The sequence below is a fragment of the Lemur catta genome, chromosome X (assembly GCF_020740605.2).
Source record: "Lemur catta isolate mLemCat1 chromosome X, mLemCat1.pri, whole genome shotgun sequence".
NCBI lineage: Eukaryota > Metazoa > Chordata > Mammalia > Primates > Lemuridae > Lemur > Lemur catta.
This window is the reverse complement of record NC_059155.1, coordinates 14,903,889-14,929,980: the sequence shown is the minus strand read 5'-3', so window position 1 is coordinate 14,929,980 and position 26,092 is coordinate 14,903,889. Positions and strand designations below refer to the sequence as shown.

Below are 26,092 nucleotides of genomic sequence, written 5' to 3'. Positions count from 1 at the left end.
AAGAAATGTCAAAGTGAAATGTCAAACTGTCAAACTTAGTGTTTAAGGAAATCGAACATACCATACTTAATAACCTAATAAATAGGTTTTATGGCAACCAAAGACAACTTTTAAATAGCTTTGTCAGGGAAGATACAGCAAAGCATTCAGGACAAATTACCCCACAAGATCAATACAGAACATCTTGTGGTCTTCGGGTAGATGAAAGGGAGAAGGCAAAAAGGGCTGAAGAGATATGCCTCACAGAAAGTCAGAGACAAGCCAGGCCTTGAGAGATACAGGTAAGTCTAAAAACAAAACAGCAGTAGATGACAACTATTGGAAGTATAGGATAATGAGAATGTAAGCCTAGATCAAAGTACCATAAGGGGGTTACACAGATGCTTTTAAAAAACAGAAATACAACCTAAAAGGAACATTCTCAGGAGAAAAGAACTAGCTATGGAGTATACATTGCAATGATTTGAGATTAAATAACATTTCAAGTGGCCCTGCAACTATTCCCTACCAGTTCATGCTATAAATTCACATTCTTTTGCAACCAAAATGCCAGGGAAAAAACATGTTGAAACCACCAAATGTCTGGTACTCTTTGCTGCCATAAAAAAGAAAATCCCACACATTTTGGCAATTTTAAATGCTAGTTTTTATTTATTTCTAACTGTGCAAAAGACACCAATTCAATACTGTGCAGTAAAACACTTACAGAAATCCAACATCAAACAATAGCATATGGGATAAATTTAAAGCAGAGCACCATGTGCCTTCAAAACTGATCAATATTATAGAACACAACTCAGCTGAGACAATTCTTAAGACACCTGAAGAGCTCTCATTTAATTTTAAGTGAGTTACCCAGAAGTAAATGCTCCTGGGTTTTGTTTTACTTTCTAGAAATAAGTGGAAGTTATTCAAATTCTGCATGGTTTAATATGATATGTGAACCAAGGAAATAGTTTGTATGACTTATTTCTTTTATCAATTGGTACCATCAGCTAATACAAAGTTGACAAGCTGGCTGACAGGAAAATAGCTGAATACAATGAACTATGCTCAATACTGGGCTAGTTGTACATCCATCTCAATTTACTTATTCATAGCCCTAAGTCATATTCCTTTATCTTAAAGTACTATTTTAAATCAAAAGATAAAATAATCTTAAAGACAGATACAATAGTAACCACTCTAACCACCTAAAGCACTTAAACACCAAACATAAAATAACTTTTAAAAAACCCAAACAGCAAGAAAATGGCAGTGCAAAAATATGTCATACTGCTGAATCTTACATATTCTGAGGTGCATAATGAGAAGCTGAGGGAGGTGAAGCAATATAGCCAACTGGCCCAGGATTTACAGCACCGTGAATTTGAGAAGAATTACCATATGCTGCACCAACTGGATGCCAGGGGACAACACAGGGATAATCTGGCACAACAGGAAGGCAGGAATCAAACCCTGGCAAAGGTGGCTGCCCATAGGGATCTGACATTACTGGATAATAGACTGCTCCATGAGGGACAGACGTAGGGTCAGCATTCATAAAAGTACCTGAAACAAAGAATATATGGCACACTTTAGATACAAAAATTTCACTAAAACAGAACCCCATGCAACATAAACATGTTCTTAAAGGTGAAAATAAAATTTATCATTAACTATAAGAAAGATCACAGCACGGGCAGGAGCACTTTAAATATAAACAATAGTGACTAAAACAGGCTACCAAAAGATTATATGAAAATTTCCACCAGCCTGAGCAAGAGCGAGACCCCGTCTCTACTAAAAATAGAAAGAAATTATCTGGCCAACTAAAATATATATATAGAAAAAATTAGCCGGGCATGGTGGCACATGCCTGTAGTCCCAGCTACTCGGGAGGCTGAGGCAGTAGGATGGCTTAAGCCCAGGAGTTTGAGGTTGCTGTGAGCTAGGCTGACGCCACGGCACTCACTCTAGCCCAGGCAACAAAGCGAGACCCTGTCTCAAAAAAAAAAAGAAAGAAAATTTCCAAATTTAAAAAATGTAAATATGTGCCTGCCTGTGTGTGTATATATGTCAAATCTATTCTACCTACAGATAGCTATCTTTCTGGGATGATTTAGGTATCAACAGACTAAATACATAAACATGCTCTGGTGTCTAGTCGCTTAAGCTCTTATAAAAGGTAGCCATAATTAGGTTATCCAATAGTTTCACAGTATAACACATATCATCCAAATAACCATTTTGTACCACCTGAGCAACGAAAAACTCAGTCTGATCTACGCTTAAAGGTATAGTTCTGAAGAGCATCCTAAAAGTGTCATCTACTCAATGTCATTACAATCCTAGTATCATTTTAATTTTATAGCACTTGTGCTACCATGGGTCAATTTCAGTGGAAATAGTGTTCTGACCTTGCTGTAGTGACTATACATAGTAGACAAAAAGGGATCTTTCATTTCTTGGGCCCACTTAGATTAGTTCATTCTGTGAAATTAAGACTACCACTGCCTCATGGTATACTACAATTAAAAATAGCTCTATAAAAAGTATATTGTGCAAAAATACAATAAAGGTTGACACTTCATTTTTTATTACAATGGACGTCATCATACCAGCACACTAAGGATAAGATTCTATAGTGCTAACAACGTTCCAAAACCATTAATATACTTTAAAAAGGGAAAAGAGAAAGGAAATTAGCATTCCTAATATGCACCAGGTACCATATACTTATACATAAGGTCTCAATTAGCTCTTTTAACAACCATGGCAAGTCAGATATTTCCCATGTTACAGAAAATCAAGCTTAGGGAGGTTTAACTTAGTGGAGACCACAACCATCAAGTGGCCTGGAATGTGAAACACATTTGGTTCGGTTAGTTTCACATGGTTTCTTCTACCTCTTGCTGATTCTTTCCAGGAAGAGCAGTCAGATGATCCTATTCTAAATTCCTCCAAATGCATCCCCATCTATACTATACTGTGAACTCATAAAGCAACTATCCTTATGGTCTAACACAGTGGTTCTCAAACATTTTGGACTCAGGATCCCTTTACACTCTTAAAATTTGAGAACCCCAAATAGCTATTATTTATGTGGGTTATATAATTCAATATTTTCCATATTAAGAATTAAAATTAGAAAGTTAAAAATATTTATCAATTCATATAAAAATAAGCCCATTACATGTTAACACAAACTTTTTATGGAAAATAAGTTTATTTTCCAAAATGAAAAAATTCATGAGAAGAGTGTCCTGGTTTGTATACTTGTGCATATTCCTAATGTACAGTTTAATGGAAGAGAGTTGGATTCTCACATACGCTTCTGTGTTTATTATATGCTGTTTTAATTGAAGTATATGAAGAAATCTGGCCTCACAGAGAGATGTAGTTGGAAAAGCAAAGTCCTTTAATAACTAGCCTTTCCTGATATTTGTAGATATTCTTTGATGGTACACGAAAACTGCACAAGTGATAGATTCTCAAAGGTCAGTTGCAATGTGGACTTTTCATACTGTTACATTAAAAAAACATGGTTTTATCTTGCACTTTGGATAGATCTTTCACAAATCAGGAATGAGTAACATGATGTATTGGTAATTGGGAAACTATAACACTTCACTGAGTTATGCAGATCTAACAAATGTGGACACATTATACAATTTAAGAAACTATATTCAGCTCCACCTATTTTAGGAGTTTTAATTATTGGGAAGCTGTCAAGCTCATAAGGGCAGATACAAGTTTTCCAAAACTCTAATTTTTATTTGAAAGCTAAAATTTTATCTTTGACAACAAATATTACCAGTTGTTTTTCCTGAAGTGACAGGCTCACTTTGTTCATTTGTGAAAATGTTGGCCAGATCAACCAAGTCTGAATAATCAGTTTGTTTATCACTCTTTCAAGTAAAGAGTATTCCATGAAAAAAAGTCAGCTAGTTCAACTCATAACTCAATACAACTGCTTTTCCTTAAGTTAATAATCATATTTCATTCAACATGCAGAAATGTTTTATGGAGAGTGCCCATTTTGTCACAAAGAAAATTAAATACAATTATTCAAGAATAAAACTTTGTAAAAATAAGAATGCCTTTGATTAAACAAAAAGAAATTGGCATTTTTGTACCATGAGTGTATGGTAGTGAGAAAGATACTGATTACTAGCAGAGTTTGGTGCCAGTGCAAATTTGTGCTTAGGGGCCAGCAGTTTTTTTATACCCACCACTGATTTTTATACTCTCAATGCAAATACAACACAGTGAAAGGGGCAAATTAATTCTAGTATTATTGTGATTCTTTGGGCCTCATGAATCCCCTGAAAGAGTCTTAGGGACCCCAAGGGGTCCACATATCATGTCTTGAGAACCACTGGTCTAGTATATGGACCTAATGAAATATCTGAAGGCTATTATTAAATTACACACAATAAAATCCAGCTGTCTTTCTTGCCAGCAATCTTATTACAAACTCACCATTTGCTGATGCTTCTGCCTGTGTGCCATCTGCTCTCCCTGCCTCACCGTACAAGTGAGGAATGGTTTGATCTACCAGAGGTGGTGGCTCAGTATACACTGGATAATTCTCTACATGAAGCTGCTGCTGCATCTGTGGCACACAGACCATGGAGTGCCAGTAGTTATGGTGATAGCACTTGAACAAAAAAGGGCAACAAAAAAAGAAGTTACTGTTCCCTATCCTTAACACAGTACAGTTCCTCACTAAAAAAAAAAAAAAAAAAAAAAACTGGTCCATGATTTTCAGGTGAAGTAGCAATGGCTTTTTTTAACCTAAAAGACTTAACATTTAGAAAGTCTGTTCTCTATTAGAACTTTAAGATCTTTTTGTGTTGCATTTGTATCTCATATTTGGACCGAGGAATTCTTTTAGCAAAGTGCCCTGAGGAAATTAGAGATATACACAAAGACCTGTATACAAAGACGTTTTTTATAACATTTTTAAAAGCAAAAAATATTGAACAACGTAGGTAACAATGGGGAACTGAGTGAATGAATATGATGAAATACTATACAGGCAATAAAAATCATGCTCTCAAATATATAAAGAAAAAATGCACATGTTGTTAAAAGATTACAATATTATATAGCATAATCTATATCGTGTAAAATATAAGAAAGTCATAAGGAAATATCAAAGTATACAGTGGTTATGCAGGTGATTTTGGTTTTCTTTATACCTTAGTATTTTCTACATGTACTACAATGGATGCTATTACTTCTAATATAAAAAGTATTAAAATATCAGACAGGAGGATCGCTTGAACCCAGGAGATACAGACTACAGTGAGCTACAATCATACCACTGCACAGTGAGATCCTTTCTCTAAATATATATATATATACACATATAAATAAATAAACTGTTCAGCATTTCTTGTTATTCCCATGATATAAAAGGCAAGAGAGTATTTAAAATGCCTCTGTATCTTGTGAAATAGACTGCAAAGTTTCCACATGTGACTATAATAAACTAACATAATTGAATGAGCAAGTAGTTTATCAATTCTTTGTTGAGCCTAAGAAATACTGATTTATAGAAATGCCCCATATGTTTTTAGAGACAGAAATGATTTCCGGAGACTTGCAAGGCTTTGCCCTAAAGGAAAATGTAAACATGTTAGTTCGCATCTCAATGGTCAGTAGCAGCTGCATTCCAAGGCAACTGAGGCTGCAATCCCAGCCTGTGGCTCTCACCTGCTTTGAAAGACAAAGCAGGTCTTGCCTAATAGCATAAGGGACAGCTCATGCTTGACTTCTGAAATCTCTGTTTTAATACACAATAACCAGAGGCACGATGTCTCTGTTTTTGCTAAAGTAATAGCCTTATCATAAAACTTAGAAGTTTGCTCTAAAAAGATTTTATAACCCATTGTTCACCTAGAGTTAGTTGAAGGATCTGTACTAGCCTTTTAGAAGACTTTGACCCTAAACCAAACTACCTGTTATTGTGTAAACCTTGTTAACCCCTGGCAACTGAAACCTTGCTGGCTCTGTGTATTATTTTTATTTCTGTTTCCTACTACTTTTTCATCCTTTGCGACGAACCCCTGTCTGAGGGACCTGAACTTTTTCTGAGAGCATAGCTAACTCCCCGCAATTCTTGAGACTGCATTTAGGAAACATAGTCTCAAAGAACAAAAACCCACCCTACAACCCAATTTATAGATGTGTACTATCTGGGGAGATGGTTTTCTGGCACTGACATGTGTAAGGCTTTAGGGAAATCCGTGTCAGGGAATATGAACTCATCTAAGCATTATCTAGGAGACCATATAGTTTATCATCTGCCAAATCTTAAGATGCATTTTTTCCTTTCAGTAAATATTCCATTTTATTATGTCAGAAGTGTGTTTCAGGGGGAAAATGATCCCTGAAAGAATAAAAGAGCTTTCGCCTCAAATCAGAGATTCCTTCAGTGATATCAAGACATTTGTCAGTACCTGTGCCTCTATAACTCAGGAGAGTGGTGAAAATCAGTGTTTGGGAAAGTATACATGAGTGCTTTAAAAATAATACAGCTCTTTAAATGTCTTTGAATCAGTCTGATTACTTTTCACATAAAATGCAGAAACAGCCATAAAATATTTTAAGCAAGCAGGATAACATTTATTTTGAGATAGAAAAACACACTGAAGGGTTGATATATGTTAAATATGAAGGTTAATCTAACATATGCTGAAGTTGTGCTGCTTAGAGCCCAGTCCCCACTCTCTTCAATTTAACAACTATTTTATATTAAGAGAAACTGAAGCCCAGGGAGGCTAGAGTAGAAAACTTAACCTATATCATCATCACAGGTCTCTTAGAAATTAAATTTTCAGCCCCCTGATAGTGTTCTTGGCTTTTGAATGTCAAGAGTCTGATTATCCAAATAGCTTATATTTTTAATATAGAGCTCATCAAAGCAATTTTAACGTGATTCTTACCTGCAATCCGAGATTGAAATAGTACTGCAGAACTCTTGTGTCTAAAATTAAAAATTTTAAATTTAGTGACTACATTGACATAAGCAATTAGAACTATTATTTAAAAGCTTCCTCTTTGGGCATTAAGGTAGATATCAATGTAGTCTTCCCACACTGACACCACTCTCAACTCTACCTTATGGCAAATTTCTGATCTAAAGTTTAATCACTAAATACAATCTCATTTCTAGTCTTAATATTAGGCAGGTGTTACAGGAATGCCACCCAGTTAATATTTAGGAAGCATCCAGTAAAAGCATTTTCTTGCTTGTTTCAAGGAAAATTTTACTTTAATACAACTCTACTACATGAGCAATAATTTTGGTCCTCAGTCACTAGTGCTATTATATAGTACAAACTAATGCTTTACTGATTCTGAGATTAATGATGCCTTCTGAGACAACTAGCACAATATGAAAATATTTACCTTGTTTTTATTTATCATGACTAACATAACTACCACTAGAACTCTAAAGAGAAGGGCAATGAGCAAGGGGATTCAAAATGAGTTATATCCTAAGGTGATAAAATTTCTCCAGACATTATAGAATTTAATTATTTCATAAATGAATAAAAACTAGATGTATGAGAGAAGAGGGAGTATTCTTAGCATTCCAACTGTATCTTTAAACGTATTTTTACTGATTGACCTGGGATGCACATATATTTTTGTTTATAAAATAATATAACCTGAGTTCCACTAACAGATGAACTCTCACAATTCCCCTTTCTTAAACTTGGAGATTCCATATACTTAACAATGTTTACAGCCATTTTTAAAGAATAATCTTATGATTATTATGTGGGAGTATAATACACAAAGTCTAATGCTCAAGCTAAAGAATATGAAAAGATAAGAGCAGGAAGTAAATTCACGAGTGTCATGGGATTCTACTCCTGGGGGTGGTGTGTGTGTGTGTGTGGATTCTACTCCTGGGGGTGGGGTGTGTGTGTGTGTGTGTGTGTGTGTGTGTGTGTGTGTGTGTGTGTGTGTGTGTGTGAGTGATTCTACTTCTGGGGGTGGGTGGTGGTGTGTGTGTGTGTGTGTGTGTGTGTGTGTGTGTGATTCTACTCCTGGGGGTGGGGGTGGTGTGTGTGTGTGTGGGGGGGGGGTGGTGGTGTGTGTGTGTGTGTGTGTGGATTCTACTCCTGGGGGTGGGGTGTGTGTGTGTGTGTGTGTGTGTGTGTGTGTGAGTGATTCTACTCCTGGGGGTGGGGGTGGTGTGTGTGTGTGTGTGTGATTCTACTCCTGGGGGTGGGGGTGGGGTGTGTGTGTGTGTGTGTGTGTGTGTGTGTGTGTGTAGCAACAAAGTAACTTATATGCAAATGTCCATTGCAATATTAACAGCCCAAAAGTGGAAGCACCCCAAATGCCCATCAACTGATAGATAAAATACAGTACAGGTATACCTCAATATTGTGGATTTGGTTCCAGAGTACCACAAGAAAACGAATATTGCAGTAAAGTGAGTCACACAAATTTTTGGTTTCCTAGTACCTACAGTAGTTATGTTTACACTATACTGCAGTCTTCTAAGTGTGCAATAGCATTAGATCTATAAAATCTACATACGTACCTAATTAAAAAAATAGTTTATTGCTAAAAATGCTGACACAGAGATATGAAGTGAGCACAGGGCTGTTGGAAAAATGGTGCCAACAGATTTGCTTAACATGGGGTTGCCACATACCTTCAACTTGTGGGAAAAAATGCAAAGGGCAATAAAGCAAACCACAATAAAACTAGGTATGCTTGTATCTCCATAAACGGAATATTATTCAGCCATAAAAAAGAATGAAGTACTGATACAAGCTACAACATGGATGAAAACTTGAAAACATTATGCTAAGTGAAAGAAGTCAGTTGCAAAAGATCACATATTGGATGATTTCATTTATGTGAAATGTTCATAATAGGCAAATCCATAGAGATAGAAAGTAGAGGAGTGACTGCTAGGGCCATGGAGAATAAGGAATGCCTGCTAATGGTTACAAGGCACCTTTTGGGAGATTAACAGGAATTAGATGGAAGAGTGGATAGGGAAAGAATTTGAGTAGAATCATAATGCCAGCAAAGGCTTAGAATAGACAATCAGGTGCATGGAGTTCATGTAAGAATAGAAAAAGATAAGGTTGGAATGGAGTAGAGACTAGATTGTGAAAACTCATAAATGCCATACTTAATCTGTTGAACTTTAATCTACAGAAACTGCGGAATCACTGAAGGTTTCTGAGCTAGGAAGAAACAAGGAGTACAGATACCAGAGCAGTAAGACCAACTGGGAACTACTCTAATTGTTCAGGGGCAAGGTGACAAAAGCATAACCTATGAAAGAGGCAGTGGATATTTTTAAAAACCCTCTGTGAATGACAGATTTTTAATACATCAGCCAAGATTAACATACAAAAATCAACTGTATTTTTTACATACTAGCAGGACAAAATGGCAAAATGAAAGTTTAAAAATTCTATTACTACAGCACCAAAACTCCAAATACATAGGAACACATTTAACAAAAGGCATAGAAGACTGCTACACCAAAAAAAAAAAAAAAAAAATGGTGAGAAAACAAAGGAGGCATAAATAAACGGACAGACAGACTGTGTTCATGGATTCAAAGAGACAATACTGTTAAGATGGCAATTCTCCCCAAACTGAGCTATAGATTCAACACAATCCCAAATTCCCAGAAGGTTGATTATTGGGTGAGGGTGTTCTAAAAATTGATGATCGGCCGGGCGCGGTGGCTCACGCCTGTAATCCTAGCACTCTGGGAGGCCGAGGCGGGTGGATCGCTGGAGGTCAGGAGTTCGAGACCAGCCTGAGCGAGACCCCATCTCTACTAAAAATAGAAATAAAAATTATCCGGACAACTAAAAATATATATAGGAAAAATTAGCCGGGCATGGTGGCGCATGCCTGTAGTCCCAGCTACTAGGGAGGCTGAGGCAGTAGGATCGCTTAAGCCCAGGAGTCTGAGGTTGCTGTGAGCTAGGCTGATGCCACGGCACTCACTCTAGCCCGGGCAACAAAGTGAGACTCTGTCTCAAGAAAAAATAAAAAAATAAAAAAAAAATAAAAATTGATGATCAAAGAGAAATGCGAATTTTACTACCTGACTTCAAAACTAAATAAAATGACAGTGTGGTACTGGCATATGCATTAAAAAACAGATTAATGCAAAAGAAGAAAGCTCATAAACAGACCTACATTTAAAACAATCATTTGATTTTTGACTAAAACACCAAAGTGATCTAATGGAAAAAGGAAAATCCGTTTCATAAATGGTACTGCTAGAATAGTGGATATCCATAAACAAAAGAAAAAAACCCAACCCCATCTCATACCATTCACAAAAATTAATTTGAGATGGATGGATGACCTAAACATAAAATGGAAAACAAAGCTTTTAGAGGAAACCATGTAATAATATCTTCATGACTTGGTAATAGGCAAAGGTTTCTTTCTTAGGTTAGAGAAAACAATAAACAAAAAAAAAAACTGATTAGATTTCATTGCCATTAAAATCCTCTGCACATCAAAGGACATCATGAAGAAAATAGATAAGCCACAGAATAAGAGCAAATATTCACAAAACATACCTGACAAAAAGAAAGACTAGTATCCAGGATATGTAATGAACTTCTAAAATTCAGTAACAAGCAACCCAATATAAAAATTGTCAAAAGATGTGAACACTTTACAAAAATATGCAAATGGCCAGTAAGCACATGAAAAAAGTACTCAAACTGGATATCCACATGCAAAAATATGAATCTATACACAGACCTTACACCCCTCATAAAAATTCACTCTTCATAGACATAAACATAAAACACAAAACTATAAAACTCCTAGAGGATAACACAGGAGAAAATCTAGATGACCCTGGGTATGGCAATGAATTTTTAAGATATAACACCACAGGCATGATCCATGAAAGAAATAATTGATGAGCTGGACTTCATTAAAACTATAAACATCTGCTCCGGAAAAGACACTGTCAAGAGAATGGAAAGACAAGCCACAGTCTGGGAGAAAATCTTTACAAAAGACATACCTAAAAAAAGGACTGCTACCCAAAATATACAAAGAACTCTTAAAACTCAGGAAGAAAAGAACCCGATTTAAAAAATGGGCCAAAGACCATAACAGACACCTCAACAAAAATGATATACAGATGGAAAATAAACACATGAAAAGATGCTCCATATCATATATCATAAGAGAAATGCAAATTAAAACAGTGAGATACCACACATTTAATTAGAATGGCCAAAATCCAGAACAATGACAACACCAAATACTGGCATGAATGTGGAGCAACACGAACTCTCCTTCATTGCTGGTAGGAACAAAGATGGTCTTACCACTTTAGAAGACAGTTTCACAGTTTCATTAAAAACTAATCATTCTCTTACCATTTGATCTAGCAATCATGATCCCTGGTATTTACCCAGGGGAGTTAAAACCCCATTTCCACATAAAACCCTGCACATGGATATTTAGGGCAGCTTTATTGATAATTGTCCAAACTTGGAAGCAACCAAGATATTCTTTGGTAGGTGAATGGATATATAAACCAAGGTACATCCAGGCAATGGATTATTCGGCATTCAAAAGAAATGAACCATCAAGCCATAAAAGACATGGAGGAACCTTAAAATGCATATTACTAAGTAAAAAAAAAACAATCTAAAAAGGCCACATACTGTATGATTACAAGTATATGGCATCCTGGAAATGTCAAAACTATGGGGACAGTAAAAATATCAGTGATTGCCAAGGGCTGTGGGGAGATGAATAGGGGGAGCAAAGATGATTTTTAGGGCAGTGAAAATACTCTGCATGATGTTATAATGGTGGATATATGTTATTATACATTTGTCCAAACTCATGAAAGTATAACAGCAAGAGTGAACCCTAATATAAACGATGGCCTTTGAGTGATAATGATGTGTCAATGTAGGTTCATCAATTGTAACAATGTACCACTCTGGTGGGGGATATTCATTATATGGAAGGCTATACATCTGTGGGAGCAGGTGATAAAATGGATATCTCTATGCCTTCCTCTCAATTTTGGTGTGAACAAAAAACTACTCTACAAAAAAGTTTTTTTTAAAGTGCGCATTATCAGTCACCAGAATGGCTAAAATTAAAGAGAGTAACAACACTAAATATTGGTGACGATGAGAAATTACTGAAATTCTTATATACTGCTGGTGGAAATACAAAATGGTACAACTGTGGAAAACTGACAGTTACTTATAAAATTAAACACACCTGTCTATGACCCAGCAATTCCAATGCTAGGTATTTGCCAAAGGGAAATAAAAAACATACATTCACAAAGGCTTTTATAAGAATGTTCACAGCAGCTTTACTCCTAACAGCCCCAAAATGGAAATAACTCAGTTGTCTATCAACAGGACAATGTACAAACTGTGGAATAGTCATACTATGAAACACTACTCAGCAATAAAAGCAAATGTACTGAAATATGCAACAACATGGATAAGGCTCAAAAACATTATGCCAAGTTTCTATAAAAATCACTTACTGTATGATTATACTATACAAAATTCTAAAACAGGTAAAACTAATAGGTGGTGGAAAAAAAATCAGAACAGTGGCTGCCTCTGGGGGAGAAATGGGGTTGGGCACAGAGAAAGACTGGGAAAGGACATGAAGGAACTTTGTGGAATAATGGTAATATTTTATACCTTGATGGGGATTTGGGTTACATATGTACATGCATGCATTTGTTAAAACTTAGCTAGTGTTCATTTAAGTTCTGTGCACTTCATTATATGTAAACTTTACATCAAAAGGAAAAACTCGATACTGAACTCAAGTTAATGATATGTATGCTGAAGTTTTTATGGAGAAGTACATTGATGGCTACAATTTACTTCTAAATGCATCAAAAATAAGATGGATTTGTTTGTTTGTTTGTTTGTTTTTTGTGACAGAGTCTTGCTCTGTTGCCCGGGCTAGAGTGCCATGGCGTCAGCCTAGCTCACAGCAACCTCAAACTCCTGGGCTCAAGCAATCCTCCTGCCTCAGCCTCCAGAGTAGCTGGGACTACAAGCATGTACCACCATGCCTGGCTAATTTTTTCTATATATTTTTAGTTGGCCAGATAATTTCTTTCTATTTTTAGTAGAGACGGGGTCTTGCTCTTGTTCAGGTTGGCCTCGAACTCCTGACCTCGAGCAATCCTCCCACCTCGGCCTCCCAGAGTGCTAGGATTACAGGCGTGAGCCACCACGCCCAGCCTAGATGGATTTTATTAATCAACACAGACAGAGGGAAAGATGAACAGAAATGTGATGATAAAGTACAGTTAACGTTAATGATAGAATCTAGCTGCTCTCTTCTGCTCTTGCAGCACATGAAGACATGGCATTTGTCCCCTCTTTGTCCTTCCATTCCTTCTGCCATGTGAAGACACCTACATGGCACTATCTATGAGGAACAGGCTTTTACCAGACAACAAACCTGCCAGTGCTTTAATCTTGGACTTACCAGCTTCCAGAACTGTGAGAACATAAATTTCTTTTATTTATAAATTACCGAAAAAGAAAGAATCTAAATGGTAGATATATGACTATTCATTTTAAAATTCAACTGTGATGAACATTTGAATATTTTCATAATAAAATATTGGGAAAATGCAAAATCAACATTATGTGGTGACTGAGTACGTGTTGGGCACAAGGAGGTAAGGGAGGGGAGAGGAATAAAGGAATTAGAGTGTAGATATTGGGTAAATTAGTTGGAAATGATAACACTATTAACAAAATAATAAGCCAAGAAGGAAAGTCAATGTTTTGTGGCCTAAGGAGAATAAAGGAGATAAATATGAGGAATTTGATCATAGATATTTTAAGTTTGAAATGAAAACTATAGCTCAGTGAAAAAGTTTAGCAAGCAGCTGGAGACAAGTAACCGCAACTTCCAAGGCCAAGGCTAGTTAGATTTAGGAAATCAACCACATAGAAGTAATAATGAAGTTTAAAGGTAGGGGAAAAGTTGAAGAAAATCTCGGTGACTACTTTAGGGGCTGAGAAAAAACCCAAAATAGAATAGACAAGTAGCTAAATAAATCAAAAGAATGTTATAGCAAAGGAAGCATAAGTAAGCTACAAACAACTCTCAACTACAATTCTCTTTTGAGAAATATTGCCATACTGAGAGGTAACAAAGAACTTCTGATGGAAAACTACTCCTTAGTCATTTAAGAAAACAAAAACACATAGCTAAAATCCAAGGCTTTAAAATTCAGTTGGAATCCTAAATATCAAAGATTTCAACAATTTCATAGACTTGTGGAAAGAACTTAAGAAATGAAAATTTTAATACCGACTCCTGCTTTTCAAGAAACATCATTAAGAAAAGCAAAGATATCCATTTGAGAATCTTCTTTAGGACGGACATGTAGCTACTCAAAATAGCAGCATGAGTCAATTAACCATCTACTTGTTGATTATGTAGAAGACATTCTCAGCTTTTAGCTTTTGATTGTTCCTTTCTTTAATCACTTACTGTAGGGACCGTCCCTGGGCAAGAACTGGCTTGAGCCCAGAGTCAGCGAAGCTGGACGTGCTTCTTGGGTCCAAAGGTCAATAGGTCCAGGACACTCCTTGATGCCAGAAGTCAATAGGGCCGGCCTATTGACTGCTGAATGCTCCCTGGAGCTAAAGGTGAATGGCCTATTGAACAGACAAACTGTTCCCTGTGGAAAATAGCCAAGGGCCTTACTTAGGTCCTGCACGCAAGCCAAGGCATGTCTCATTGTCCTGCATGTGGTAATGAGGTCCAAAGGTTAACATGCAAATGTCTACCTTCTTTGAGCAATTTCCATAAGAAATGGAACATATCACCTCAGGACTCTAAAGATAGTCACGTACCAGAAAGTAGCTGCTGGACAAAAGGAGTATAAAAATAAAGCGACTGGTGCTTTTTCGGCACTGCAGTCTTGTACCGTCTTTGTGTGTCTGTGTGTTTCTTTCTGTGTTCATCCCCCGTTCTGTAATCGGGCCGCTACACTTATCTAAGCATTAAACTCTCAAGTCAATTTCCATTTGCTTCCCCACCCACCTCTCCAAAGGTCAGCCAAAGAGAGATATGTTCTAAAATTAATAAAAAAAAAAAAATCCTCAGGTCTAAATAACTCTCACCCAAGTCTGAAAATCTGCTTACCTTGAGGCAGATCACTACCACTTGGATCACAGGAATAAGGTGGAGGTGGTGGTGGTAAGCCTGAAGTGTCTCCCACATCAAGAAGAGGGGGAGGAGGAGGAGGAAGTGGTGGTGGCGGTGGTGGTGGTAGAGAGGCAGCAGCAGCAGGAATAGGAACAGACTGGTATGGATAGGATGGTGAAGCAATCACTAACAAAGAAACAAAACAAAGTAGCAATGCACAACTCCTTATAAACAAGTAGCTCATCTACTTTTCTTGTGTCCCCACTGTGGTCAAAGAATGCGTCTTTTTCTTTTAAAACAATTATTTCAAAACATTAGGGGGCTACAAACGTTTTGGTTACATAAGATGCTTTTGTACAGTTTGAGTCAAAGTTGTTAAGTGTGCCCATCACCCAGATAGCCTACACTGTACCCATCAGGCATGAATTTACCCATCCCCTCTGCATCCTCCTCCCTCCCACCTGCTTGATTTCTGATGAGTGTTATTTCCATATGTGCACAAATTCTTAAGGTTTGACTTAACAAAAACTTGGAAGATGAATTGCCCATACTCTCTTAGACACTCAGTTGAAAACTGGTTCATTACATGTCATTCTGAATTAAGAAAACTACTGGAAATTAAAAGGAAAAAACTGGAAGCGGCAGAGCTTTGACTATCAGACTGTTAACACTTAACAGGTACATGAATAAAACGCCATTAAAACAAACTTTTAACTTAGTTTAATACCCAATGCAAATTTAAGAATATTTTCAGCAATCTGTCACTCTCAGTCAAATCACAAGACGCGGAAACTAATAACAGATAGACTAAACTGCAGAGATTACAGATTTTAGTAATTCTTGAAGGTTTCCTCTACTGGTAGCATCTAAGGAATATAGGGAACTCTAAATCATGGCAGTTTTATTTCTAAGGAGGTACAGAATCTAAATCAAAACAGGCTAGATATAATATTTTATCCCTTTAATTTTCTACATCTGTTACTATAGTTTAAAAACAATACTCATTTAAAAGTTTCAGTTTTTGACATAAGAAATTAAAATATATTTAAATAGTAATCCTCTCTGATGATAAAGAAAATGTAGTTCCAACCTAGAAAAACCACATATCTCCCTATATATGCCAGCTAAATTTGTTAAATTTTCTGACAAAGATGATACAACTCTTAAGCTTCATTGAATCATTTTAGCCAACTTAGAAATTCAAGTACCAAATTTCATCATTGTACTATCTGCACTATCATTGTAACCCTGAAAAGTATACAAAGTTTATTATGATTATTCAATAAATGTTTGAATTCAGAGTTTTAGCATACTGAATTTAGCATAGGAACAGTCCACACAAGCTGAATTTGTTATTCTGATAATTTAGCAAGAAGTAATCCACATTGTTGTTTTTATTCACTGACAAATACTGACAATATACTCATCTATGTCTTTTATACAGTTACAGGCTAATAGGAATAAGAAATGTGTGTCTTAGGGTGATTTAAAATTTGATAAACAATCTTTTTTAGAGGTGATGAAACTATTCTTTCTTGATTGCGGTGGTAGTTACACAACTCTATGCATTTGTCAAAACTCACAGAACTGGGCACCAAAAATGAATTACACTGCATCTAAATTAAATGGCACATTTTTAAACCTTGCTCAACCGTTTTGGAGTTTTGTCATACATTTAGAAATCTCATTTTACAGTTGTGGAAGAGGAATTTAATTTTCAGAATATCCCCAAATGCTCTAGATCTATGGATTTTTTTAAATAAAATAATGGCTTCTCCAACAAAGCTCTACTCTTAATCCTTTTAAACTAGCACTCAAAGTGAATCACACCATTTTTTAAAAAAGCAAAGGGAGTAAAGTCAATTAGCTAAAGATAGTAGAATGTGATTATGATCACTAGGTAAAAACCAACTACTAGACACAGAGGTAGCTAAATAATTCCCATAGCCCTGAGAGAATGAAGGGTAGCAGGAATTTGAAGGTTACTTTGAAATCACCTTCCTTATAAATGTGTAGTATTACAATAAGCCCTCTAAGAAAAAGCTTTTACAATTTCAAATTGTTAGAGTTGCTTTTACAATTTCAAGATGCTCTACATGAGCATCACATCCTCAGACTTAAAGGGCTCTGGTAGGCTTAAAAGATACAATTCAAAGGATGACTCCAAACAATGGAAGCAAAGTTTTCTAAAATATTAGTGGAAATCAATGTAATGCACTCAGAATGCTGATTCCCCCGTCCACACAGCTGCAGTCTGTTTCAGGACATTTCAGAAGAGAACATGAATATTTATTCCCAAGGCTTTTGCCAGGGCAGGAACTAGTCATTCACCTGCCCTGAGTGTAAAACTTTGAGTGGGTGCCAAAAAACCATCACATTCATTAATTATTTTTTAAAATCAAGATTAATGTGAAAAAATTCATGATGAACAAAGCATCAATTTTAAATAAAGGGAGGATCTGTGGGTTAAATTTAGGGTGAGTTGAGTGAGGCATTTACTTTTGGGGTCATACAAACGTGGAGTTGGATCCTGCCTTTATTGAAAATTTTTATATTTTATCCATCAGAGATTTTTTGCATTAATTTTGATGGCCCTTTAAATTTTGCACTGGAGTGCCTCACCACACCTTACTTAGTCTTGGCCCTGTTCTTTGATCTCTAGAGAAGCGGAATGTTAATTACCACAACTCAAAGTTGGAAGTTGCCAGGATTTATTGTCTATGAGGAGACTCATAAGTAAAGGCAATATCACATCTAGTTTAGTTACCTGTCAGATTAGCAGTAACTTACAGGAAGATGAGAGGGGCCTTACAGAGAGACACATGAACAACAAAGTGGGGGGAAAAATCAGTAGTTTCATCTAGGGAACTGACAAGAATGACAAAGAACAACTAAAAAGCAGCCAGATCTAGTAAAGCAGAATTATACTTGAAGTTTATAAGTGATACAGTTCCTGTGATTCAAAGAACGAAAAGATAAATGAAGTATACATTTTTTAGAAAAATCTGGCATTTAAATGGTAAAAGCTTTCGATTATTCCACATAAATGAGACATTACAATGGTTGATTCACCAGTCACTTGAATTTTTTAAGCTCAGATGTCTGCCAGAAGTAGACAGCCAATGTTTTCCCCTATAATTAACACAAAGTAGTAAAATCAGGGTCTATATTAACATTTCCAATGAAAAAATTTCTAATGTTAATTAACATGTTACATGTTTTTTGTTCCAGGCACTGTGCTAAGCACTTTTTTATTTATAAATTAAATATACACAGAAAACAAATCAATGTGTGACTTAATGAATTATTTTAAGGTAGATACTACCCAGGTCAAGAAATAAAACTTTGCCATCACCCCAAATAATTTCCTTTGCCCCATCCCAATCACAGGCCTCTCCCTTTCCCCATAATTAACCATTATTCTGACTTCAATAGTAATCACTTCCTTGTAATTTTTTTTAGAGTTTTGTCACTCAAATGTGCATTTCTAGACAGTTTTTTAATCTTACCCATTAAAAAAATTCGACATATCTAGAATGTCTTTTAATCTATTGGTCCCTCCCTCCATCCCTTTCATTTCCTTACAGTTTTTCATTTGAAGAACCTGGAACCTGGGCCCTTTGACTTGTCAAGTTTTCCATAGTCTCGATTTTGCCGATAACATACTCATGGTGCAGTTCAACACGTTCTTCTGTATTTCCTGCTAATAGGTAGCTAAATCCAGGAGACTGGATCAGAGTCAGGATTGACTCCTTTGCACTATAGCTAATGCTTGTCTTTGCAATCTTAGCAGCTACTGATATTTAAAGTCCATCCATTCATTACAGACTACAAAATGATTATATTCTGTCGCTTTTTTATTGACTAGTTAAAATACTATTATAAAGAGATACTTCCTACTTTCCCTCATCTATTATTTGGTTACTCAGTGGTATAGTTCCTACGAGAAAAGCAGGATAAAAGGCTTGATTCTTTCACTTTATTTTCCAGTTTTAAAGAAAATGAAATTGGTTTCCTCTCATACTTTTTTTTTCTTATTTCAGCATATTGTGGGGGTACAAAAGTTTAGGTTACATATATTGCCCTTGCCCCCTCCCCCGAGTCAGAGCTTCAAACGTGTCCATCCTCTAGACAGTGCGCATCACACTCATTATGTATGTATACACCCACCACCTCCCCCACCTACATCTGCCAGACACCCGGATCGATGTTATTCCTAAATGTGCTCTTAGGTGATGATCACTGAAACCACTTTGATGGTGAGTACATGTGGTGCTTATTTTTCCATTCTTGGGATACTTCACTTAGTAGAATGGGTTCCAACTCTTTCCAGGAAAATACAAGAGGTGCTATATCACCATTGTTTCTTATAGCCGAGTAGTACTCCATGGTATACTGTAGAACAGGACTGAAACAACATTTTAGTTAATTCTGTGATGGCTTGCTTAATTTATAGCTAATAGCCAAAGTCCGCTTTTGTATACAAGGCCTGCTTGCTTAATTTATAGCTAATAGCCAAAGTCCGCTTTTGTATACAAGGCTTGCTTGCTTAATTTATAGCTAATAGCCAAAGTCCGCTTTTGTATACAAGGCTTGCTTGCTTAATTTATAGCTAATAGCCAAAGTCCGCTTTTGTATACAAGGCCTGCTTGCCTAACTTATAGCTAACAGCCAAAGTCCGCTTTTGTATACAAGGCTTGCTTGCTTAACGCTTGGTTGCGATAAAGAGCTAAAAAAAAAAAAAAAAATATATAAAAGACCTGTACTCCCGCTGCGCGGGGTCCCTGCCCATAGAAAGAGACCACTGCGTTGATGCTCGGGGCTTGGACCCTAGTTCGAACTAGTCAATAAACTCCTTTGCCTTTTACAGCCTCAGTGACTCTGTCATTCTGTTCCCGGGGCCGAGGGAATCTGGCTCTAACATTTTGGGGGCTCGTCCGGGATCCCAAATCCCCAGGAACAGAATCCGGATCCGAGGAGGAGTTGGAACTCTTGAAATCCGTACGGTGTAGGTGATTGGGCCCTGGAAAGAGACCGGCAGAAGACTTAGGCGGATGCGCTGGTGGGTCGCTGGTCGGGAGTGACAGGAGACGTCCGTCACCCCCACGGTTGGTTTTGCTTTTTTTTTGGTTTCCAGTCAGTGGGAGGCACTCCCGAGAGGGGAGATAAGTCCGGGGCCACTCGGCAGTCAGTGGGAGGCACTCCCGAGAGGGGAGATAAGTCCGGGGCCACTCGGCAGTCAGTGGGAGGCACTCCTGAGAGGGGAGATAAGTCCGGGGCCACTTGATGGAAACGGTGTTTAGAAAGGCGAAACCAGGTGGATCCGTTTGACGAGGAATCCAAACGGTAGCCGGCTAAGTTGTGTGCTGCGGGAGGCACCCCCGAGCGGGGATAAGTCCGGGGCCGCTGTTTGTCATTCTGTCTTTGTTTGTTCCCCCGTTGTCGTTACTTTGTCATCTCGTCTGTGTTTTTCGCTTCTATGACGCACCTGGTCTTGGAAGGTGCAGTGTTCTGGGTGCAGCTCTTCCTCCTCTGTTCACTAGCCCTGGTGTTTGGTGTCGGTCTATACACTGTAGCACCCCAGTCTTGGAGTACTCCACAGAAGTGTGCATTTACATTCTTCTACTGGGTCGTAGTGGGAGTCCTAGCGTGGCTCCGGATCGACCCTCCCTTCTAAGAGGTAAAGTCTGTCTGTCTGACTGAGTGAATGAAGTGTGACTGTATGAGGTTCCACGGCTACGGCTACGGAATCTGAGTGGGTCCTAACCTGCGTTTCTGTGGCGACGTCGTACGGCATAACGGTGATTCACTCCCCTAAAAAGGAGTGACCGGGCCCGGGCTTTATACGGGTACACCTTAGCCAAGACGCGCCTAAGTTCCCGCGAGGGACGCAGCCAGGCGGACACCTGAAAGAACTCCCTCCCCTGATACCCTTGTGAGCATGGGTCAGACTCAGACAACGCCTCTATCTATCCTCATTGATCATTTCAAAAATGTTAAGGAAAGGGCACACAGTCTTTCCTTGGATATAAAGAAAAATAAATTTATCACTTTGTGTGAGGCAGAGTGGCCAGCCTTCGGGGTAGGATGGCCACAGGAAGGAACATTTGATGCTGAGCTTATTGAAAAAATAAAAGGGATAGTCTTTGGTCATCACGGTCATCTGGACCAAGCCCCCTATATTATAGTCTGGCAAGACTTGGTCCAGGATCTGCCACCTTGGCTAAGGGCCCTCCTGCCAGCATCAAGGAAGAGGACACAAGCCCTAGTTACCAAAGAGATAAAGAAGAGTGGGGTGCAGGATCCTCAGCCCACAGGGTCACCTGTGCTGCCAGACTCTGATCTATATCCAGATTTAATAGACCTAGAGTGGCATACACCCCCACCTTATGATCCCAGGGTGGCCCAGGGGGCCCAGGCGGCTCCTGCGGCTCCCGCGGCCCAGGGGAAGAGGGGGCCTCCGACGGGGGGGCCGGCGTACGGCACTAGACAACGGACTGGACAAACTCCAGATCTTGAACCAGTGAGGGCACTTCCCTTGAGGGCCGTGGGACCCCCGGGAGTGGATGGGGAGCAGGCACATCAGTACTGGCCCTTCTCCACCAGTGATCTTTATAATTGAAAATCTCAAAATGCAAATTTCTCTGATAATCCGAGAGATCTAATTAACCTTTTAGATTCTGTCCTTTTCACTCATCAGCCCACATGGGACGACTGCCAACAGTTACTTAAGGTTCTCTTTACCACGGAGGAGAGGGAGCGAATCCAGGGGGAGGCTCGAAAGCTAGTTCCTGGAGAGGACGGCAGGCCTACTGTCAACCCTCGGGTCATCGACCAGACCTTTCCCCTTGAACGGCCGCCCTGGGACTACAATGAGGCTGAAGGTAGGGAGCGTCTCTGGGTCTACCGCCAGACTCTGATGGCCGGTCTCCGGGCGGCGGCACGGAAGCCGACCAATTTGGCTAAGGTAGGGGATGTTCGGCAGGGGCCCGAGGAGAGTCCAGCGGCTTATCTAGAAAGGATTATGGAGGCTTTCAGACAGTACACTCCCATAGATCCCACTGCAGAAGAGAGCAAGGCGGCAGTAATGATGGCTTTTGTTAACCAGGCAGCCCCGGACATTAGGCGTAAAGTGCAAAAAATAGAAAGGCTGAGTGAGAAAACTTTGAAAGACCTGCTGGAAGTGGCGGAAAAAGTCTATAACTATAGGGAGACGCCGGAAGAAAAGTTAGAAAGAATGAGACAGGAAGATAGGAAGTTCCAGGCCGGTGAGGCACGTAAGGCAAATAAGGAGATGGCTAAGATCCTACTTGCAGCCATGGGAAGGGGACAGTCAGGGGCAGATGGCAAAGAACGACCCTGGAGGGAAAGACTAGGCAAGGATCAGTGCGCCCACTGCAAGGAGCATGGACATTGGGCTAGAGAATGTCCCAAGAAAAAGGGGGGCCCAGGGAGCAGAGCATCGCCTAAGAGAGTCTTACTAGCAGGGCAAGGAGAAGATAGTGAATAGGGAAGACGGGGTTCGGTGCCCCTCCCCGAGCCCAGGGTAACTTTGCAAGTGGAGGGGAACCCAGTTAGCTTCCTGGTGGACACAGGGGCAGAATACTCGGTGATTACCAAAACTACTGGAAAACTATCCAATAAGACTAGCTGGGTACAGGGGGCGACTGGAATTAAGCCCTACCAATGGACCACTCAACGAAAGTTAGATTTGAGCTCGGGGCAAGCGAGTCATGCTTTTATGGTCATTCCAGAATGCCCCACCCCATTATTAGGAAGGGACATACTCACAAAATTAAAGGCCCGTATCTACTTTGAAGAAGAAGGAATAATAATAACTGATAATAAAGGCAATCTTATCAGTAGCCCCCGGGTTACTCAAATCTTGACCTTGGCTCAGGCAGACGAGTACCGACTATATCAGCCCATGAAGATCAATCAGGAAGGGGAAATGAGCTACTGGCTTCATGAGTTTCCTGAAGCCTGGGCTGAGACAGGGGGAGCAGGATGGGCAAAGCATCGGCCGCCTCTCTATATTGAACTGAAACCAGGAGCTGAACCAGCCCAGGTCAGGCAATATCCTATGCCCCAGGAGGCCAAGATGGGCATAATGCCCCACATTCGAAGGCTTCTAGATGCTGGAATCCTCCGAAAGTGCCAGTCAGCTTGGAACACTCCGTTGTTGCCAGTGAGGAAACCGGGTGGGAAAGATTATCGGCCTGTGCAGGACCTCAGGGAGGTCAACACGCGGGTCCTAGACATCCACCCTACGGTTCCCAACCCTTATACCCTGCTAAGCACCCTTCCCCCGACACAAACCTGGTACACTGTCCTGGATTTAAAGGATGCTTTCTTCAGTTTGGCAGTAGCCCCGCGCAGCCAGGAAATATTTGCCTTTGAATGGCAAGATGAGCAAAGGGGAATTCAGGGGCAACTGACCTGGACAAGGCTGCCTCAAGGGTTTAAGAACTCACCCACCTTGTTCAATGAGGCCCTTCATGATGATTTGGGTGAATACCGTGCCAGCCACCCAAAAGTGACTTTGCTGCAGTATGTAGATGATCTGCTACTAGTTGCCCCAACCCCACAGACCTGCTTGAAAGGCACTAAGGACCTGCTTAGGGTGCTAAGTGAACGGGGATATCGGGCCAGTGCTAAAAAGGCCCAGATCTGCAAAGAAGAAGTCACTTATCTAGGATATAAAATAAAAGGAGGTCAGCGATGGCTGACTGAGGCAATGAAACAGACTGTGTTAGGGATTCCCACCCCAACTTCATGTCAAGAAGTGCGAGAATTCCTGGGGTCAGTAGGGTACTGCCGTCTCTGGATCCCAGGTTTTGCAGAAAAAGCTCGGCCCTTATATGAAGGCTGTAAAGTGGGCCAGAAATGGGAATGGACTATGCAAATGGAAGACGCCTTCCGGGCCCTAAAAAAAGCTATGTTAGAGGCCCCGGCCTTGGCGCTCCCTGACCTCACAAAGGAGTTCCACCTGTTTATAGATGAGAGAAAGGGAATAGCCAAGGGAGTGCTTACACAGACATTAGGACCTTGGAAACGGCCAGTAGCGTACCTGTCCAAAAAGCTAGACCCGGTGGCAGCAGGGTGGCCTGCGTGCCTGCGAATCATTGCAGCTACTGCTTTGCTGGTCAAAGATGCCGACAAGCTCACCCTGGGCCAGCGTCTGCACATCACCACCCCTCACGCCATAGAGGGGATCTTGAAGCAGCCGCCGGGACGATGGATCACAAACGCGAGGCTGACTCACTACCAGGGGCTTCTGTTAGACGCCCCTCGCATCGGATTCCGGACTCCTGCCATCCTGAACCCAGCCACGCTTCTTCCAGATCCGGTGCCAACAATGCCTAAACACAGCTGCCTTGAGATCCTGGCTGAGACCCAGATGGCCCGGAGTGATCTGCGAGACCGCCCCCTCCCAAACAGCGACCTGATCTGGTTCACGGATGGGAGCAGCTTCGTCCGGGACGGACACAGCTTGCCGCCCCCTGGGATGGGAAAGATGCCCCCCCAACCGGACTATTCCAGCACGGACATAAGGTGGGCCACAGAAAAGCTGCAGGCGACGCTGAACAAGGACGGCTGGTTCCAAGACGGAGAACATCGCCTGATAGTCCCTGAGGCCTTAGGGAATCACCTACTAGGGCACTTGCACCAGACAACGCATCTTGGCAAAAAGAAGATGTTACAGCTGCTGGCCACGGCACGACTCAGATTCAAATCACAAGAGAAGACGGCAGAGGATATTGTCAAAAACTGCCGTGTCTGCCAGGTTATGCAGCCGGGGAAGGTCAGAGGGACCCATACAGGTACCAGGGAACGGGGGAGGCAACCTGGGTTGTTTTGGGAAATAGATTTTACAGAGGTAAGACCAGGGAAATATGGATACAGATACTTACTGGTCATGGTAGATACCTTCTCAGGGTGGGTAGAAGCCTTTCCTACTAAAGGAGAAACTGCTTTAATAGTGGCAAAGAAAATATTAGAGGAAATAGTTCCCAGGTATGGGCTGCCAGAGAGCATAGGGTCTGACAATGGACCAGCCTTCACAAGTCAAGTTAGTCAGGGACTAGCCCGGGCACTGGGGACAGATTGGAAATTACATTGTGCATATAATCCCCAGAGCTCAGGGCAGGTAGAAAGAATGAACAGAACCCTGAAGGAGACTTTGACTAAATTGGTCCTAGAGACTGGTGGAGACTGGGTGACCCTCCTTCCCTTCGCCCTGTTCCGAGCACAGAACACCCCCTATCATTTAGGCCTAACCCCCTTTGAGATTGTGTATGGTGCTCCTCCACCAGTAGTGCCAAAAATAACTTTTGGGGCTGCGCCTGAAGCCCCAAAAGAGGTGCTACAGGCTGTACAGGCTCTACAGCGAGTCCAGGGCCACATTTGGCCTGCGCTCCGAGCTTTTTACCAGACAACCCAAGAGGGGAAGAAAGAGGATACTGGGCACCTTTACCAGCCGGGAGACTAGATATGGGTGAAAAGGCATAATAACAAAACCCTAAAGCCCAGGTGGAAGGGACCTTTTCAGATTATTCTTGTCACCCCCACTGCCCTAAAGGTTGATGGTGTGGCAACCTGGATACACCACTCTCACGTGAGACCTGCCAGCGAGGGTGAACAAGAGCAGCAGCAAGATCAGTGGAGGGCCTCAGCAGATCCAAAGAATCCCCTGAAGACCAGACTGACTCGTGTGGCCCAGTGATAGAAGTGCCTGGAACAAAGATGCTTGTGGTGACTGTTATAATTGTGACTCTTGTGGGAACGCTAGTGACTGATCCAAATCCCCACGTGCCTTATAACCTCACCTGGGAAATCACTAACTTGGAAACCCATGAAGTTTATAATAGGACTTCAGGGACGACCCCACTAAACACTTGGTGGC

At 40.2% G+C, this 26,092-nt stretch overlaps 1 protein-coding gene across 1 annotated transcript in view; it reads right to left on the bottom strand.

The window, feature by feature from the left end:
- Nucleotides 1-627: 627 nt before the first annotated feature.
- ALG13 (ALG13 UDP-N-acetylglucosaminyltransferase subunit) overlaps nucleotides 628-26,092 on the bottom strand; it is an 88,465-nt gene continuing 63,000 nt past the window's right edge. Inside the window, 4 exon segments of the mRNA XM_045537670.1 lie at nucleotides 628-1,551; nucleotides 4,465-4,642; nucleotides 6,936-6,976; nucleotides 15,184-15,372. Of these exon segments, the coding sequence (XP_045393626.1) occupies nucleotides 1,286-1,551; nucleotides 4,465-4,642; nucleotides 6,936-6,976; nucleotides 15,184-15,372 (674 nt within the window). The 3' untranslated portion in view covers nucleotides 628-1,285.